Source organism: Vulpes lagopus, chromosome 24 (assembly GCF_018345385.1).
Source record: "Vulpes lagopus strain Blue_001 chromosome 24, ASM1834538v1, whole genome shotgun sequence".
Lineage (NCBI taxonomy): Eukaryota > Metazoa > Chordata > Mammalia > Carnivora > Canidae > Vulpes > Vulpes lagopus.
The window spans coordinates 13,232,020-13,252,823 of NC_054847.1; the positions used below are offsets into that span (position 1 = coordinate 13,232,020).

Genomic DNA, 20,804 nt, shown 5'->3' on the forward strand with positions numbered 1-20,804 from the left:
TGAAAATGATGTTTAACCTCACATAAAAATTATTGCAATGAAATATATCATGCAGAAAACACTAAAGACATAATTATGCATATTGGTCATCTTTCCATTTCTAAGCCCTGTCAGTCTTCCCTAAGGCTATAATACTTGAACCTTTTATAGAGAACACCCTGCCACAGGAGGGTTGTAGGACTGGCTCCCTTTTGTTATTTAGGTATCAGCCTAAATAGCATTTAATCCAAGGGATCTCACTTGACTGCTTAATCCAAAAACATTGACCCTTTTTAGAGTTAACTTTTGTCCACCTATTTTTTATTTTTCTTATAAGACTTATATGAAACTATGTTTTTCATTTATGTGTTTGTTTCTCCTTTCTAAAAGATAAGCTTTATGAAACCCTATTTTTTTGTTATTCATTATTGCTCTACTTCTAATACCAGGACCAATTAGATAATAAATAGTTGCTGGATTAATAAGTGACTGATGTACACATTATTAATTATAATATTACATTTTAAAGAATAGTACAGAGAGATTATAGTAAAATGAAGAAACTAGGCACAAATACAAACACATATAATACACATTGTGTGTGTGTGTATATATATGTACTTTATATACATAAAAAATACATAGAAACATTTCTTTTTCTTTTTTTTTTTTTGAGACAACATTTCTATTTACCTTTCCAAAAATGCTTAATCTTTTGGAGTCAATGTATGGCTGTTTCAGTAAAAATCTGCAAGGAGAAAAATAACACTTATATTTTGAGTCAAATGCACATGGGAATTCATTCTTGGCACTCACACACATGCACACAAAGAAAACCAGACCTCCAACTAGAAATACTTTAGTGATTGGAGTTCTATTTATGTTGAAGGATCATATATTCCAAAACCTTGCTACTCAAAGTGATGGTCCAGTTGTTTGGATATCACCTGGCAGGTTGATACAAATGCAGAATTTGGGGCTCCATTTCAGACCTACTGACCTACATTTTGACAAATCCTAGTCAATTTCTGTGTATTGTTTTGAAGAACCTACTCGATTTTTTGGTCACTCATGCCACCGTGGGAATGGTATCTGTGAAGTTCAAGAATTGTAGTTAACTGGGAAATAATAGACACTGTACATTATTGTAAATAAATAATAAAGTGGTTTAATTAAGGTCTCTCCCATTTTTTTAGGGTAGGAGGGGCAGAGAGAGAAGGAGAGGGAGAGAATCTTAAGCACACTTTAGGCCCAGCACGGAGGCCAATGCAGGGCTCCACTCCATGTCCCTGAAATGATGACCTGAACTGAAACTCTTGAGTTGGATGCTGAACTGACTGAAATACCCAGACACCCCAAGGTCTCTCCCACTTTCATAAATTCAAAATAAATTTTCATTCCGGTGGTAGATATATGATAATTATTGTATATGGTGCTAAGAGTGAAAAATACTTGAAAAAATGATATAGTCTTTATGACTTAGAACTTTCCATTCAGTAAAGTATAAATTTCTGAATTAGTATTAATGTATCATATACCTAGCTTCTGTCATTATAGGAAAAACAGGAAAATGTGCACCCACTTACTTCACAGCTGCTATTTGGTCCTTTACTTCCACTGAACCTAACCTTCGATGAATCTCCTGCAAAATTTTCAGACCCTGGAATCCACTTCCTCTGCCATCAAATCGTGCCGTGATGACATTATCTGTGTCAACAAGTACTGAATCCCAGTCAATATGGAACTTATCTGTAACCAGCTGGCCTCCTGGTTCTTCATCCCTGTAAATACCAACACATTGGACCAAAACATGAGGCAAAACAATTGGCAATGTGGTAGAAATTTTTAACTTTCACACTTAATATTTAAAAATTTTGGAAAAGACCTATGTGGGTTATTAAAATTTCTGCTAATCCTTCATAATAAACCTGAAAATATAATGCTATTTTCCTTTGTAAAATTTCAAATGAAAAGTTCTCTAATGGGCTGAAAAAATGAAAAAAAAAAAAAGATTTGAAGATTTTATTTTCTAAGAGATTATTATTTTTTTTTTTAATTTTTTTTTTATTTTTTATTTATTATAGTCACAGAGAGAGAGAGAGAGAGAGGCAGAGACACAGGCAGAGGGAGAAGCAGGCTCCATGCACCGGGAGCCCGACGTGGGATTCGATCCGGGGTCTCCGGGATCGCGCCCTGGGCCAAAGGCAGGCGCCAAACCGCTGCGCCACCCAGGGATCCCTCTAAGAGATTATTTTAACCATTTTTCAACTGAGAGAACTGAAGAAACATACATTCACTTTTCATAGGCATTTCTAAAGAATGATAATCAAGTTGACATACTGGACCACTTTATTGAATTTCTTCCAGACATTGTGTTTTAGAAATATCTTGCAGATGGTATGCAATGCCTAAAGGATCTGATAGAGATCAGAACCAGTTATGGAGACTTAATAATTGTTTAACAAGCATTAAAAAAGACAACAGACCCAAAATGAAGTGTCTTTTATAAAATTCCTCCAAAACTTAATACCTAACCTAATTGCAATGTCATCCTCTCCCATGAGTGGAATTTTAAACCAATCGCTTTGAAATTTCCTGATCTGTACTAGTGAGGTAATCTAAATGTTAAGACCCCCTCCCTCTCCCGGCCCCCAACTTCCCCCTTAAGGGAAAGTGACCTGTGCTGAAACAATCTTTTGTTTTCTTTTGCTAAAAGCCTTCTGTTCCATCCCATTTCTGCCTATAAAATCTTTCCATTTTTTACAAGTCCATGGAACTTCTATTTGCTGAATGGGATGCTGTCCAAATCATGAATCATTGAATAAAGTTAATTAGATATTTATATTACTCAGTTGAATTTTGTTTCTTAACACAAGGAATGAAAAGTCCTAAAGAATTTCTGACACCAAAGAAAATACTACATTAATATTCCCTGAATTTTTGTTTTGTTTTCTTGTTTTTTTTTTTTTTTGTGATGGAATTTTCACTAACGAGAATTTAAGCATATATTGAGGAAAAATTACTTAGCATCACCAAAGTTAACAAAAAAAAAAACAAAAAAAAAGGAAAGAGAGATGCATATATTTGAAAAATTTGAAAGCTAGAAGTAAAAAAGGACACACAGGTTATAAAGCATGAACTTTGTCTCTCAAAGGATAGGGTATACAATCTTAAAAAGTCAAATTATAGTGGTACAATGGTATCCTCTTTTCTAGAATATAAAAAAGCTAAGACAACAGCCTCTCATAAAATCAGATTTAGACCCAAACCTAGACATAGTTCAAACATGCATTTATTTGTCCTTGTGATAGATTTAAAGATCATCGAGCATGCAAGGTTCTGAGAAAATCTCTAGTTTTATTTGAGCTGCATACCAGAAATCTTCACCCTATTTACTCTCCTGTAAAGACACCAAACTCCCTTGGCTGCATTATGTAAATGTGTTGCTGAGAACCACCAGTACGTACCAATACACAAAATAATCCTCATCAACGGGCTTTTAACATTATCAGATTTGCTAAAGAAAATAACTTCTAGGCAGCAAATAGAATTGAACAGATACAGAGGCTGTGCGAAACCCTTGAGTTAGGTAAAGGAGGAGGTAGGGAATGGGACAAAATATAGGACAACTAAAATTTACTGGATGCTGTTATCGGCTATCTTTTGTCTTTCAAAATCCATATGTTGAATCTCTAATGCCTACTGCCTCAGAATGTGACTGTGTTTGGAGATAGTGCCTTCCCAGTGGTCAGTTGAAATGAAGATATTAGGGTAGGCTGTGACCCATCTGACTGGTGTCCTTACTAGAGAAAATTGGGATACAACAGAGATCTTAAAGACCTGAACCATGCAGAAGAAAGATCCTGTGAAGAGGCAGCAAGAAGGAAATGAGCTGCAAGCCAAGGAGAGAGGTCTCAGAAGAAAAACACACCTACTGACACCTTGCTCTTAGACTTCTATTCTCCAGAACTGTGAGAAGATACATTTCTATTGTTTAGGATAACCAACCCTGGTAAGCTAATACCAATGTCTTTTGTGGCTTAAGTACTTAAGATCTATTATTTTATTTACTCTTCACTACCGAGATTTATGTAACCTTTCTGGGGAATAAGTTGTTTTTTTGTGTGGCTTATAAGTGTATTATTATTCCAGTACTATAAGTACACTGTGCCATCAAAGTGTCTTAGTCATGATCTCCCCCCATCCTCTAAATCACACAATTAATGGTGACCCCATGATCCAAATCTAAGTCTGTATTGTCCTTCTGTGGTGTCTGTGATCTTTAGCTCTTGTAATTTTATTTTTTAATTTTAATTTTTTAGTTTTTGCAACATTACCTCTTTACCAGATTATTGCAAATTTTTACTACACATATGCACGTGCTTGTGCCTAGAATTCTAATTGCCTATTTCAGAACGAAGTGTGGAGTTGCTATCTTCTCCAGATTCCCAGGTGACACTGATACAACTTGTCTGTCATTTGAGAAATATAATGAATCATTATGCCTGGCACATTATGCCTGAACACTGAAAATTCTGTTGAACTAATTCTGTTGAACTAATTCTTCATGAGTCATGTGAGACTCATGTGAGGTTTAAAATGGAAGGACCTTTAAAAGCCTTTTGTTTATATAAAGATACTATATTTTGAAGCTTGGGGGATTTATTGCAAATATTAGAGAGTAAAACATGATCCACAGAGAATAAGTTATAATGATTAACTTCAGTTTTTAAGCTGAATAAAAATATGGCTATCTGAGTCACAGCTTTACTCTGAACATGGATAGGCAAGACACTAAAACTCCAAGATTCAGTTTCCTTATCTTTAATGATGGCAGGATAGTCTTGTTTTCCTCAGCTTTGCATGCATTAAGTGACATAATATATTTGAAAATACTTTGTGAATTATAGTAAGCAATGTAAGACAGTTATTAAATTCATGAAACAACAGAAACTGTTACTATTCTTTTGTTTGTAGCCAGTGTTGCTTATTTTGAGCATATTTCCTTGCAGTTAGAAATGGAGAACTGAAAAAAAGCCTTGGACCAATTGTCCAGAAATTAAACTGGGCAGTGTCTATGGATAAATGTATTGTCATGTCATATGAGATATTATGTCAGATGGACTTCTAATATAAAAAAAATGTAATCCACAGATCCTTTGGAGTGATTATTAGAGTGTTGTCCATTATTAAGGCAGAATTTTCTAGCCTAACACTGGTAGCAGCTCTAAGGTAACATTATAAAATGTTTTGTTGATGTAGAAGATATAATTTTCCAATGAACTTATTATTGTTCACAGCTATTTAATGAGTTCAAAGCTGAATTAAGTGTAGACAAAATGTTAATAAGTCATAAATATTTTATGACATTTTAAAAATACAGTTTAAAAGCATGTCTTTCAAGCTTAATGATTAATAAATAGTTGTAGATTTTTATAAACAAAAGCCTTCAATATCTTACTAAGGCTTGCAAAACCCAGAGAAAACATAGAATTCTATACCTTTGGTATTTTCTCTAAAGGGCCATTTTTAACTTTTCAACCTGTCTTTACAAGTTTTCAGTGTTAGAACACACAATGATATCAGTGCATAACCAGCCAATGACTTTAACACATTTTTCCATTTAGTTGGGTTTGTTGTTCTATTTTGGTGCACGCTACAGTCATATCTATTTCAAGATGAGTTATGGAAGAATATGAATTGGTTATGTAGAATTGGCAAGCTTCAATTTATTTGATTCCTCTTTGACATTCTGAATGTCATCTTCATCTCTTAAAGCTCTAAGCATTTATTATTTTTAAAATTTTTAATTCAAATACAGTTAACATACAGTGCTATATTAGTCTCAGGCATATAGTCATCTTCATCTTTTTTACTATGGTATTTTGTTTTACTCTCTCTGTTTCAGAAATTTCTGGAGGTCCATAGAAAGGAGATGTATTTCAAGGCTGAGAGTGGGGACATACAATTTTGTTGAAGATTGTGGTAAAAGACAATTCCACCTGTTCTAAGCCATGGAAAGACTGTAGCGATATGAAATGTGTATTTTATAACACAGCAAAATTAAGACTGAACTTTTCTTAAGAGTTAAGGTCTTAGAAGGCAGTCTTCATTTATTTCAAAACCTTCAGCACTAAGTATGTCTGTATGGAGAGAGAGTTCAGGATATGAGCATATAATAAAATATAGAAAAAAAAGATGAGTAAACACACAATATCCAAAAGGCCTTTAGAATGACAAAACAATCTTTATGACTAACCAAAATACCATTTATACCAAAATTGAATTCAAGTGAACACCAGCTAAAGTGTGCAGACTACATGTTTGGTCAGGTTCACAAATTGCTACTTAAATCCATGTAAAGAGAGCTGAAGACCTATGTTTTGGTCCTGACTTGGTTAGGATATGCTGAGTTACCCTGAGTAAATTATATGCTGTTTTTATTTTTTTGTAATAAAATAGTTTTATGTTGTAAATAGTTAAGATCACCTGCAGTACACTTTAAGAAGTCTTTTCCTAACCAGTAAAACTTGGTTACAATAGATGGAAGGAAAATACTTTTGAATGAGTACACTTTCCTTGACCAATCTATTGCATGGCAAGATTTCTTTTCCTATGTGGTAGAACTTTAAAATTGCTATACTAACAGCTGTGTATCTGTCCACTGGGGTGTGGAAGGGAAGGGGCATAGGGGACTTAGTCATCTGCTGGATGATTCAATAGAAGGTGAGTTTGACATAGGACATTTGCCTTAAACAATATTTGTCTTGCCTTAATCTGAAATTTATTTAATAGAAATTTATAGTTAGTGATGGTTTGGTTGTAGCATTAAGTTTGACCTCTTTCAATACATGCATAGAGATACATACATTGGCTAAGAGCTTCTTGACCAATTCCTTCTTTTTCTCATTTTAAGATCCTTAGATTTCTTCTCATGGATGGATTGCCCTACATACAGAACAGTAGAATGACTTTTCTCATATATTTATTAACTACAACATGAGAAATAACATTTTTTTTTCCTGTCAGAGAACTATTTCTCATCCACATCCCTATCTATCTTCACTAGGAATATCACTTAATATCTGCAATTTTCTGATCCTGTGGTTTGTTTATAATATAATTTTTGGCTGAATATCTTTTTTCCCCCTGAGTTATAGGGAAGTATTTGATAGATCAAGGTTATTTAGGCTTCTGCCTAGAGCCATTCTTATACTGGCAGAGCCTGTGTTTCTGGTGGTGGTTATGATAAGGCCTACCTGATAATATATACAAAATTAGGCTTATCAACAAAATTCTCAAATTGTATTATATCTTCAACACTTGTGTCCATATAATTGAATTCACAGATCTGTTCAGTATTAAACCTTTTAGAAAAATGGCATTAATCCGCTGGGATTAGGAATTACAGGGATGTGGGGTGCCATCCTGGAAAAGGTATGGCTGTGATTAGGCACTAAAGTTGAACAGAGATCAGACTGCCCTCCAGGTGGACTTGCATGATCACTACTCGCGGACCATGCTTTTGTACTGAAACTGTGAACCTTAATGATAGGCTTAGTTCGAAAATTGTACGTTTAGGCCACTTAGTTTTGAATTTCTCTATCCTTGTGTATTTTCATATGCTTTTGGGGGGTGGTGTAGAGTTCATGTTCACATGCTTCTGTTGTACCTGTATTAAATGACTTAAATTTTGTAAAGCAAACTATGAAATAAAACTTATCCACTCGGAGGGAAAAAAAAACTGAGTTGAGCCCAGATCCAGTGGCTTTAGCGAATTTAGGTAATTCCTGAGTCTTTGTAAAACAGCAGTCAAGTTTTTCTTCTTTTGTTGGGCCTAAGGAAAAATTCAGTTGCATTAAAAATCTACTTTTTTTCTGGATTATATAATTTGTGACATTGAAATTAGGTCTTCTTTCTAAGTCATTTTTTTTCCAGTAAGCTTTCTTTATATTCAAAAAGCTATTGAGACACATAATTTAATGTTTTTTTTTTTCTTGATCAGAATTTGGATCTCTGAATGTGAGCTGCACAAAGGGATCTTTTCATCCTTTCCCTACTCCTCCACTCAATCTCTCCCCTTTCCTCCTATTTGTTAATAGAATAAGCTTCCTCATATCAGGGTCACTTTCTGTCCCTGATTCTTCCTTGTTTTGAAAGGAATTCAGTCATAGTTTTCTTTGATATCTCTTTAATAAAAGCCAGAGATTGTAGCCTTAGCATGACACAAAAACTGCATAACAATTATCATTAGAGTAATGAAGAAAAAGCAGAATCCAGTTCATTAAATCAAGTTATTTCTATTGTAGGATGCCAAAAAAAAAAAAAATGAAGAGCTTATCAGAAAGCAGGTTGAGATACTGAACAGCATGGTTATTAATGAGCCAGCTATAAAACTCAAAAATGGACTGTTAGTATTATCCACACAAAATTAACCTCAGGATAAACATCTTAGCACATGAAAATATTGGAAGAGAACCAACAGCAAAGGGCCTCAGGGATATCTCACAGATAGAAATTGTGCAATAAAATGGGAGCCAGTTCCAAGCTCCTAATCATCTCTGCTGTCAGAGTCTTACTACATTAATTCCTACCCATTGGCCAGTTTCCATTTGTGATAATTTCTGACAGAGTGGCTGAAGCAGTAGAAAGAGAAGGGGGTTTGGTGATATTTACCTTCAGTTGCTGGGAATGACTATATCATTCATCACTGAGGTAGACCAGCATTTGTTCCACTTCTTTGGATCTCTTTAGAGAGAGCCAGTCAAAAGTATGTTTAGCACATTGTATTAACAGATCAAGAACAGGAGAACTGGCCTTATGCTACATGTGTATATAACTGTTATATAAATCTCTTATACAGTAGGTCTGCTTTAGATATTATAATACAAAATATTTTATACGTTGGCTTAAAAAATAGAGGAATTTTCCAAATAAAAATAGAACAAAGCATGTGTATCTTAAAAAAAAAAAAAAAAGCAGCAGCAGCTGACCATCTCCATAACAGTGTCCTATTTTTTCATTTTCTAATGGAGAATACAATTCCTCATGGGACTATTGTGAATGTTAACATGGAGGCAAATAATACATGGGCTATATGTCAGGGATGACAGTGGGTTTCTAATACAGGAAAGGATGACAGTTATATACAAACTTTGAATCTGCATGTTATCCTCAGTGGGACATTATTCCTCTTCAATTATATGTGGTGGTTATATCATACATTGTGTTTTTCCTAATTATGGAATCTGGATTCTAGAAGCCAATTAATTTATCAACTGGAAAATGTGCCTGTATAAATGCAGGTGATACTCAGTTTACTTAATTAGTTAAATAGAAATACTAATAAGTGCTAACTATGGACAGTTATTAGAAGAACCATTTTACAATTTAGTAAACTGAGACACAGGTAAAGCAACTATAAACCATAGATGAATAACCCAGATAGATCTTTGAGAGAACACAATTATAAAAGTAGACCTCAGCAAAACATTAATTTACTATCTTTGACATATAAATAATTACATTCTTAAAAAGAATTTAGAATTCTTAGCTGAAATAGAATTAAGAACATAAGATTTTGAAAGCCTTGTTTTTGTTTCTGTTTTTTTTTGTTTTTGTTTTTTTTTTTTTTTACCAAGTTCTAACTCTGGGCCTTTTCCTGAATTTATATAATATCTTTTTAATGTTTCTTATCCCTAGAATTGTTTAGGGAAAAGTAGTAAAAGTCTGAAAATGTACCTTTTGGCTAAGTGTTAACAAATCTTAGTAGATGTCTGACAGGGACACTCTACCAACTACTTCTGATTACAGCATCTGCCCAAGCACTCATCGGACTATGAGAAGAAAAGTAAAATGATGTGTAAATATTGTCGGGTAAACTGAATGATATATAGATGATTTTCCCATGAATATCCATATAAAGATATATATGTTATGTTTACATATGTCATTTTTTAAAATAATTTTCATTCTTAAAGATGCAGTCGGTTCTGTCCAATATGTGTTCATTTGGTATGATATATTTCATGTGATGGATTAAAAGGGAAATAATGCCAACATAGATGTCACTATGGTTTTGGCACAGATTTTCAAAGATGTTAATATTTGAAGATAGGGAGATACTTTCTTACAATGAAAGGGAAAGCTTTAACAATATATTAAGAAAAAAAATGAAAATCAGTAGAATCACCTTGATTTAGGGAAGTTATGGATGGCATAGTAGCTCTCAAAATCACTAGGTCCCTCTATGTTGGGCTCTTTGGTGACAACTGAGAGTTCTAATTTTAGAGTTAGCAAAGCCATGGACTAGAATAAGCAGCGGATGAAGGGCACACCTAGATCAGGTTTATAATTTTGATTAAAATAATATGATAAAAAATGGCTAGAAGAGAATGCCCTCAAAGAGGAAGTGCAAATGCCTACTTCCATGCTGAAAAAAAAATACAATAATTCTAGGTAAAAATGTTATTTATGATTTAACCCTACAAGTATTTTAATAGGCATATTACTGTTTATGGTTTTGTTTTAAAAGTTTAATAGTTTTGAGTTTCTTCCCCAGTCTCATTTCTCCTAGATATCCTATAAATTTTAATGTGTGATCTTGTTTAATACTTATTTCTTTGGAATATACGTGTGATGTTATAAGAGAAAGGCCTTTGCTTCTGGCAGAGCTTCTCATTGTCACTGACACCCCTTAACTCTGCTTTGCCTATATGCTGCATAGCTTTATATGAGTCATAGTACATTTTTATATTTGAAGCAAACAGGAAGAAGGGATAAGAGAATCCTTGAATAATGTGTCATTGATGTACTCTAACTTGGGGTTTTGTTGGATTACCAAGGGAGAAAGCACAGTATCTCATCATCTCTAGTTTAAATTTTCAAGGACACATTAAATTACTAACATTTAATATTCTGTCATGGATTTTAGAAACAACAATCATTAAACTACAAAAAAATAATGATTTAAATAAAAGTGTATTTTTACATTTATGACCTACTATATGACCACTGAAACTTTAAAAACAGAGTAAATTAGCAAGTATTTCTTATGAAAAGCATTTTGTAGCATACCTTTATATATAAAACGTACCTGTAGGTTTTAAACAATATCATTCATGTGAAACTATAATTCATGCCATTCATATGAAATCATTAATATCTGTATTAAGAGAGGAAGAGAGCTAAAATGGTATAAATATCAAAGTCATAGAAGTGTATTATATATTTTTCTCCCTCTATATATAGATCTGTCAATTTAAAAGAATCATCAAAGAGAATATGATAATTTTTACATTATATACACATTTTGTAAATTTAGAATTTTTTTTCATGTGTCACCTTCTCAAGACCACCACCTTTGTGTACACTTTTAAATAGTACTAGGAAATTAATACTGACATTTACGATGCATTATCTATAGATTGTGAAAGAACAAGGTCCAATTTGTTCAAGGTTAAATGGAACAACAATAGCCTTCTCTCCTTCCATTACCTAGATTGAACGCCACTGTCTTTTCTTAATCATTTCATCTGCATTTCACTGTGGGTGAATTTTTCATCTGCTTAAATGTGGAAGGTTTAAAAAAATAAGAGAAATCAGAAACTTAAAATTTAGGTTTTGACCTGTATTACATGACAAAGCAATAATAATAACTCTTTTAGGCAAGTACTAGCTATCTCTCGTCTATATACATTCAATATATGTGTTAGTTTTGTAAGAACTGAGAGTGAAGTATATATTTGGCATCAACAGGTGGAAGATCAAATAATGTTACAGGTTTTAGAATATATGTGTCTTTTGGGAAACAAACTTACTTCTGACCATCTCAAAAGTAGATGAATCCACAAAATAAATGATGGATATAAAGATTTTTCAGAAAGTGAACATTTTAGTTGGAAATAGTCTGGGTGAGAATTTTATCTCTCATGTGGAATATCTAGAAACTTAATCATGCATCTTATGATAATTATTTTATACCAATGAATTAACATGGTACAGGTGGAAAAGTCTACATCCTAGAGATTATTATAAATTTAACTGGGAAGAAAAAATATCTAAGAATTTCGTTGTAGTGAAGTCTCTACTGATTTCTGGTCAGCATTTTTGATAATTTTCCAATAAAAAATTAATCAATGGGCTATGCAACAAGATAGAATTAAGTAATAAAAAGAGCAGCTTTTTGATCCAAAAAAGAAAGAAATAAAACTTGGGTTCCAACCCTAATTTTATCCTGCTCAAAATCTTAGAGATAATATACATGACCTATTTTAGTCACAATTTCCTTGTGTTAAATGGAGACAATGATATTCATCTTGCATGGTTTCTGTAAGGTTTAAAGGTCATATCTTCACATCCTTAAAATTATGTCCCTTATCCAATAAATAATTACTTTAAGATGCTCAAAAATCAAATGTTAAAGAGAAACACTGAAAAAGTAACATGAAAATCAATTATTAGGCATTATCCAGGAAGATTATTAGGGAAATGAGAACTGCACCTCACATTTTTCTAAGTGGGAAACTACACGGCAGAGAAATTAATTTATTCAAAGACTGAATTTAAACACATTATAAACTTTCAAATCATTTATATCTCCCTCATTCCCTATCTTGATTGATTCATTCCCAGTGATTAACTCAGGGTTGATTGATTTGTTTGACATTCATTCATTTACTCATTCATTCTGTCAATATTTCCTGAACACAAATAATGTTTCTGTCAGTGTTAAGGCAAAATAATACAAAGGAGTTCTTATAAACAAGGAATTTATAGTTAATAGAGATAGCAAAGCAAATATTATAATCTGGTGTGGTTATATAACAGAGGTGTGCATATAATTTGAGGAAATACATTTGTAAGTGTTAAGGGAAAGTTTTCCAGCAGGTTAAAAAAAAAGTACTGAAAGACTAAAAAACACATAAAAAAAAACACAGAGGAATGATCTAGAAATTGGTATTTTCTTCATTAAAGCAGTTTTTAATTTATTTTTCATTTTATGTTTTTTAAATATCTAGAGACTGAATCTCTACTAGGGGGTAGGTGGAATCAGATTAAATCAATAGAGCTACATTTTCAGATATGGATCACACAAAGTTCACTTTAGCATCAGAGTGGAATAACACTAAAAGATGATAGAGCAACAAACTTCAGAAAGGAAGTGTAGGTAGAGAGCAGAGTGGCAGATTGGAGTTGACTTATCCAGATATGGTGTCTACCTGTACAAGGCTTCAGAAGAAGAGTGTGGGCTCCTGGACAACCCCACTGTTTCAAAGATGAAGGCAAGATACTGAAGTCCCATGAACATGATGTTATTAAAATTGTAAACAATATACATATCCATATTGTTTGTTGAAAGGAAAGTATGTTCACGAGAACAAGTAATGATATCTTGATTGTTGGACATGAGTGGCTGGATAATTTCTCTCACTACATATGTACCAATTAATTATATCCTGCTATTTAACAATATAGAAAAGAGCTGACAAACAGTTCACTTCCATCTAGATGACCAAGTTGTAGTACTTTGATATGCATGACATTGAATGAATGCTGAAATTATCCAGATAAAAATGAATCATGATCTCCAGTTAGAATAACTTAGTGGAAAAACTAATAGTGATCGTATTCATATGTCTTTGTTTTAGCAAACAACCTTTCATTTTTAATAATACTACATCTGTCTGGATTGTGTCCTACCATGTTCTAGCCATTTAGGTTCATATGTATTTATCAAATACCTGTAACTGTAGGCTATTTCCCACATAATCTGTAGTCTTGGATCATAAAAGAAAGATTAGTAAGTTTTTATAGGGTTTCTCTATGTATGCCAGGCAATATGAAGACACACTTAACAAATCTAAAAAAGAATCATAGATTTCAAGATGCTTGCAATCTTTTATCTCCCCACAGCCATTGGCATAACTTCTTGCACACAAAAGCAACATGTAAGTGTGTTATACTAAATCACATATATGAGTAGAAAATAAGAATAGCAAAAAAACAATTCAAGGTTATAAATGCTGAAATGGATATAGATACATATAATACAAAGATGAATATAGACTACTGGGTACTTCAGGGCTCCCTCTAATGTTAGACTAGAGAAAGACAATTAGCTATCTGAAGGGAGAATAGAATAGGAAAGAAAAAGGAGGTCATGACCCCATAGAGACTACTGTAAATGGAGGTCACTGGGATTTATCTGTAATAGTAATGCTTTGCAGATTTTCTATTACAGTAAAATATTCTGTTGCCATTGATTCACTTTTACTTTGAAGATCACAAAATTAGGTTTGGGTTTCAGAAAATGTGGCCACAGAGAGGTCCTCAGAAGACTATTTCTTCTGAGGTTCCTTAAAGATTTAGTAGAAAGGGAATTCCAGATTGTCAGAGGCTACTTTCTTCAAGGCCAATCTTCCTTCCAGCTACTCAGGTATTTGCTGCAGCCTGTCTCCAACTGATAAATTCATCATAGAATTTCCTGGATGTAAATCCATCTGTATAGGTGAAGAAAGGACTTACATAGTCTGTCAGGTAAGTTGAACATGAAAGTCTGTCAGGTACTAGATAGACTGCACAGAATAGCAAAAAAGTAGTGACACCAAAATCACTAAATCATCTCAGCCTCATTAAAATAATAGTCACTTTATTATTTCTGTCTAATCGTCCATTTAGAAAAAAAATTCAATTATACTTTCTTTTTACAGTGGGGATTCCACTTGTCACTGAAAACATGTCTAATTTTAAGAGAGAAAAAACAGACCTTTAAATTATAAGCAACCTATAAAAACAAACAAAAAGCCATTTTCACCCACATAGATTTACAAGCATAAATATATAAATATTTCAGAAATGAAAACAGCTTAAAACACTAGACCACTTTATTTAAAAATTAAAAAAAAATCCTCAATCTGGCATAGTAAGTCATATTCTGCAAAACTTCTGAGAATTTACCTCTGAAAACAAGAAGTTTGGATAAATTAATATTTGCTTTAATCAGCATATACAAATAAAAATACTTTCATTTTTCCCTTTGTCAACCAAAAGTATAGCAAAGAAAATTCTATAAGATTGATTAGATTATTTATCTGCTTTCATAATGAATGTCTGTTATATAACTATAGGTGCTAAATTATACATTACATATTTCTATTGATAATTTAGAAAATATTTTTTATTTTTAATTGTATTTTATGTGAAAAACAGCTTTCAAAGAAAATAATGCTTACTAGGTCATCTTTATCCATAATTTTTTTCATAATTATTTTAGTGGTCTTTGACATATTTATTTTATTTAACTTTTTCATTTTAATTGTCATATAGTTAACATACAGTGTTATACTAATTTCAGTTGTATGATATAATGCTTCAACAATTCTATACATTACTCTGTGCTCATTATGATAAGTGCACTCTTTAATTCCCATCCCTTATTTCACTCATACCCTCACCTATCTATCTCCCTTCTGGTTACCATCAGTTCTCTATAGTTAAGGGTCTATTTCTTGGTTTCCCTCCCTCCCTCCCTCCCTCCCTCCCTCCCTCCCTCCCCCACTTTGTTTTGTTTATTGACTTATTTTCATTTAGCATCGTCCTCTCTAGTTCCATCCAAGTTGTTGCAAATGGCAAAATTTCATTTTTTTATGGCTCAATAATATCACATTGTATACCATCGTATACCATATCTTTATCCATTCCTTTATTATTGGAAACTTGGGCTGTTGTAAGTAATACTGCAATAAACATAGAAGCGCATATAGCCTTTCAAATTAGCATTTTGTATTCTTTGGGTAAGTATCCAATGGTGTGATTACAGATCAGAAAGTAATTTTGTTTTTAGTTTTTTGAAGAACCTCCATACTGCTTTCCAGAGTGGCTGCAACAGGTTGCATTCCCATCAACATGCATGAGGATTCCATTCTCTCCACATCTTTGCTAACACGTTTCTTGTGTTGTTGATTTTAGCCATCTGACAAGTGTGAGATGTTATTGCTGTTTTGATTTACACTTCCCTAATGATGAATGATGTTGAGCATCTTTTCATATATCTGTTGGCCATCTGCATTTCTTCTTTGCAGAAATATCTGTTCATGTCTTCTGCCCAATTTTTCATTGGGCTATTTGTTTTTGGAGTGTTGACTTGTATCAGTTCTTTATGTATTTTGGATACTATATCAGACCTGGCATATGCAAATATCTTTTCCCATTCCATAGGTTGTCTTTTAGTTTTGCTGATTATTTCCTTCATTGTGCAGTTTTTTTTTTAATGTCCCAATAATTCATTTGCTGCTTTTCTTCCCTTGCCCCAGGAAGGAGACCTAACTAGAAAAATGTTGGTATGGCCTACATAAGATAAATTGCTGCCTATGCTCTATTTAGGAGTTTTATGGTTTTGAGTCTCACATTTAGGTCTTTAATCTACTTTGAATTTATTTTTGTGTCTGATATAAGAAAGTGGTCCAGTTTCATTCTTTTGCATGTAGCTATCCAGTTTTCTCAATACCACTTGTTGAAGAGATTATCTTTTTCCCATTACATAGCCTTGCCTCCTTTGTTGAAGATTAATTGACCATATAGTTTTGGGTTTATTTCTGGGTTTTCTGTTCTGTTCTATTTATCTCAGTCTATTTTTGTGCCAGTATAACACTCATTTGATTACTACAGATTTGTAATAAAACTTGAGTTTGGAATTGTGATGCCTCCATTTTTGCTTTTTCTTTTTCAAGGTGGTTTTGCCTATTCAGGGACTTTTGCTGTTCCATACAAATTTTAGGATTATTCTAGTTCTGTGAAAAATGCTATTGGTATTTTGATATGGATTTCATGAAATCTGTAGATTGGTTTGGGTAGTATGGACATTTTAACAATATATGTTCTTCCAATCCATGAGCATGGAATATCTTTCTATTTGTTTGTTTTCAATTTCTTTTATCAATGATTTAATACTTTTCAGAGTATAGGTCTTTCACCTCCTTAATTAAGTTTATGCCTAGGTATTATTTTTGGTGCAATTGTAAATAGGATTGCTTTCTTAATTTCTTTATCTGTTGCTTCATTGTACAGAAAAGCAATGGATTTCTGTACATTGATTTTGTATCCTAACATTACTGAATTTGTTTATTCATAGTTTTTTGGTGGAGTCTTTTGAGTTTTCTGTATATAGTACCATGTCATTGCAAATAGTGGACAGTTTTACTTCTTTGTCAAATTGGATGATTTTATTAGTTTTTCTTATCTGATTGCTGTGGTTAGGATTTCTAGTACTATGTTAATAAAAATAGTGAAAGTGGACATTCTTGACTTGTTCCTTATCTTAGTGGAAGGCTCTCAGTTTTTTATTGTTAAGTATAATTTTAGCTGTGGATTTTTCATATATGGCCTTTAATATGTTCCCTTTAAACCTACTTTTCTTTTTTTTTTTTAATATTTATTTATTCATGAGAAACACAGAGAGGAGAGAGAGAGGCAGAGACACAGGCAGAGGGAGAAGCAGGCTCCATGCAGGAAGCCCCATGTGGCACTCAATCCTAGGACTTCAGGATCACACCCTGAGCTAAAGGCAGATGCTTAACTGCTAAGCCACCCAGGCATCCCTATCCTTGCTCTTGATGTGATATATAATGTTGACTGATTTGCCAATGTTGAACTATGGTTGCATCCTGGGAATAAATCCTACTTGATTTTGATGAATGAATTTTTTAATGTATTGTTGGACTCAATTTCCTGATATTTTCAGGTTTTTTGGTATTTATATTCATCAGAGATATTAGCCTATAATTCTCTCTCTTGCGTATGCTCTCTCTCTCTCTCTGTAGTGTCTTTTGGTATCAGGGTAATGCACTCTTCATATAATGAATTTGGAAGTTTTCCTTCCTTTTAGTTTGGAATAGTTTGAGGAGAAAAGGTATTAACTTTTCCTTAATTGTTTAGTAGAATTCACCTGTGAAGCCATCTGGTCTTAAGTTTTTGTCTGCTGGGAATGTTTTGATTACTGATTCAATTTCATTGCTGATAATTGGCCTGTTTAAATTTCTAGTTCTTCTTCAATTTTAATTTTAATAAATTATATGTTTCTAGGAATTTATCCATTTCTTCCAGGTTGTCCAATTTGTTGACATATATTTTTTCATTGTATTCTTATAATCCTTTTTATTTCTATGGTTTTAGTTGTGATGGGTGCATAAATATTTACAATTGTTATATCTTCCTGTTGCTTGTCCCCTGAAGGATTCTCTATCTTTGTTTTAAAATATTTTGTTTAATATAAATATTGCTTACCCTGGCATTCTTTTCACACCTGTTTACATGATAAATGCTTCCTTGTTCCTTTACTTTCAATCTGCATGTATCTTTAGGTCTAAAATGAGTCTCTTGTATGCAGCATATAGATTGCTCTTGTTTTTTCATCTATTTTGTCACCCTTTGTCTTTTGATTGGAATATCCCATTTTCATTCAATTACCTATTGGTAATTACTGATAGGTAGGTACCTATTGTCTTTTTTTTTTCTTAACTTATTTTATGGTTGCTTTTGTAATTTTTCTCTGTTCCTTTCATCCCTTGCTCTTTTCTCTCACAATAAGTTGATTTTCTTTAGTGATATACTTGGATTATTCACTTTATTATTTCAAAGCACGTCACTAGTTTGTGATTTGTGGTTACCATTTGGTTTTATATAACATCTTCTGTACATAGCAGTGTATATAAGTTTGAACTCATTCTTTACAACTTTCCTTCTAGGAATATGGTGTCATATTTTATATCCTTTTATTTTGTGAATTCCTTGACTGATTTTTAAAAATACACTTATTTTTCCTGCTTTTGTGCTTTCTACTTTCCTTACTCTAGCTTATGGTCTTTCCTTTACACTCAAAGAACCCCCTATAACATTTCTTGCAGGGCTCATTTAGTGGTCATGAGTTCCTTTAACTTTTGTCTGTCTGGAAAATTCTTTCTCTCTCCTTCTATTCTGAAGGATAGCCTTGCTGGATACACAGTATTCTTGGCTGCAGATTTTTCCCTTTCAGCATTTTGAATAGATCATGTCAGTCCCTCTGGCTTGCAAGGTTTCTACTAAAAGGTCATTTGATAGCCTTATGTGTTTTTTTGTGTGTAACTGCTTTCTTCTGCTTTTAAAATTCTCTATCACTTCATTTCCCATCTTAATTAATGTGTATCTTGGTGTGCACCTCCTTGGGTGGATTTTTTTTGGAGGATGATCTCTGTGCCTAGGTTACCTGGATTTGTTTCCTTTCCCAGATTTGGGAGATTTACAACTATTATTTTTTCAAATAAACTTTCTGCCCCCTTTTTTTCTTTTGATGCTACAATGCAAATGTTATTACACTTGATGGTATCACTGAGTTCTCTATTTTCATTTTGGTTTTATACATATATGTGTATATATATATATGTATAGATAGATATACACACACATATATAACACATATATATATACTCTATATGTATGTATGTGTGTATATATATATATTTTTTCTTCCCCCTATCTTCTCAGCTTGATTACTTTCTATGTCTTCTCTCCTCCAGGACACCAGTCCAATCTTCTGCTTCACCTACTGTTTATTATATCTAGTGTATTTTTAAATTAATTTATTGTGCTGCTAATCATAATTTTTTTAAATCTCATTAACTGTCTCACTTATGTTCTCTACCCTCTTCTTAAGTCTGGTAAGTACCCTTATGATCATTACTTTAAATTCCCTAACACGCATATTATTTATCTCCATTTTGCTTTGGTCTTTTGCTGTGATTTTGTTTTATTCTTTTATTTGGGGCATATTCTGCTGTTTCATTTTTTCTTTCTGTGTAGGTTTCTATGTGTTAGGGGAGACAGTCACATCTCTACTTGGCAACTAATGGTCTTATGAAGAAGAGGTCCCGTAGTTTCCTTCTGTGCAGTATCCCCTTTTACCAGAACCCACAGTTTCAGGCATGTCTCCTCTATCTTATGTGTGTACCCTGCTATTGTAACTGAGCTGCTTTTTCCTTCAGTCCAGTTGTCTGCAATAGCTTTCTTTGACTGTTGTGGGCAGTTTTTACTCCCTGGGGTGTCAGTGGGCCACAATGGTCTTGAGTTGAGTCAGACCAGGCATTGGCCAGAGATGTAGTAGCACCAAATTGCAGGGCACTTCCCTGGTTGTCCCCTGAGAAGCTTTCATTGCACAGTGTGGTCTGCAATCAGACTAGTTTTCTGCTTCCAGCCTACTACTGGTTCTCTGACTGGTGTATGTTTATTTTTCCTCCCTCAGGCATGAGTCACTTTGAAGTGGTGCTGTTTACTCTAGGGGCTGCTTTCACACTGCCAGGGGTGCAGCATCTTGAATGGGCTCTGGTCAAGAGTATATTGGAGAGGGTGGATCCACTGAAGCATAGGGAGGGCAGGGTGGCAGTGCTAGCAAGTTTTGAATGCTGCTGTTTTTCTTTTAAGAGGGGCCCTGTACCTCCCAGACTGAGATGGTGTCTGAAGCAGTAGATCCATGGAAGCTGATATTTAATTATTAAAAACCAGTGCTAATAATAACTATGTTTATGGTTACAATTTATTAAGCAATGAGTGCAAGTATTTATGATCTACCAAACACTATGGTGACACATCTTTAAATATCCCAAGTTATCATTTGCAGTTTATTTATAAGGAAGCTGAAGCTTAGGGACACCTGGGTGGCTCAGTGGTTGAACGCCTGCCTTTGGCCCAGGGCATGATCCTGGAGTCTCGGGATCAAGTCCTACATTGAGCTCCCTGCATGGAGCCTGCTTCTGCTTCTCTCTCTGCCTATATGTCTGCCATTCATTCTCTCTCTG

At 33.5% G+C, this 20,804-nt stretch overlaps 1 protein-coding gene across 1 annotated transcript in view; it reads right to left on the bottom strand.

Moving 5' to 3' along the window:
- DPP10 (dipeptidyl peptidase like 10) overlaps window positions 1-20,804 on the bottom strand; it is a 601,399-nt gene that overhangs the window by 16,435 nt on the left and 564,160 nt on the right. The window contains exons 20-21 of the mRNA XM_041739998.1: window positions 1,566-1,760; window positions 673-727 (exon numbers count right to left, since the gene is read on the bottom strand). Coding sequence (XP_041595932.1) covers window positions 673-727; window positions 1,566-1,760 — 250 coding nt within the window. The remainder of the gene's footprint in view (window positions 1-672; window positions 728-1,565; window positions 1,761-20,804) is intronic.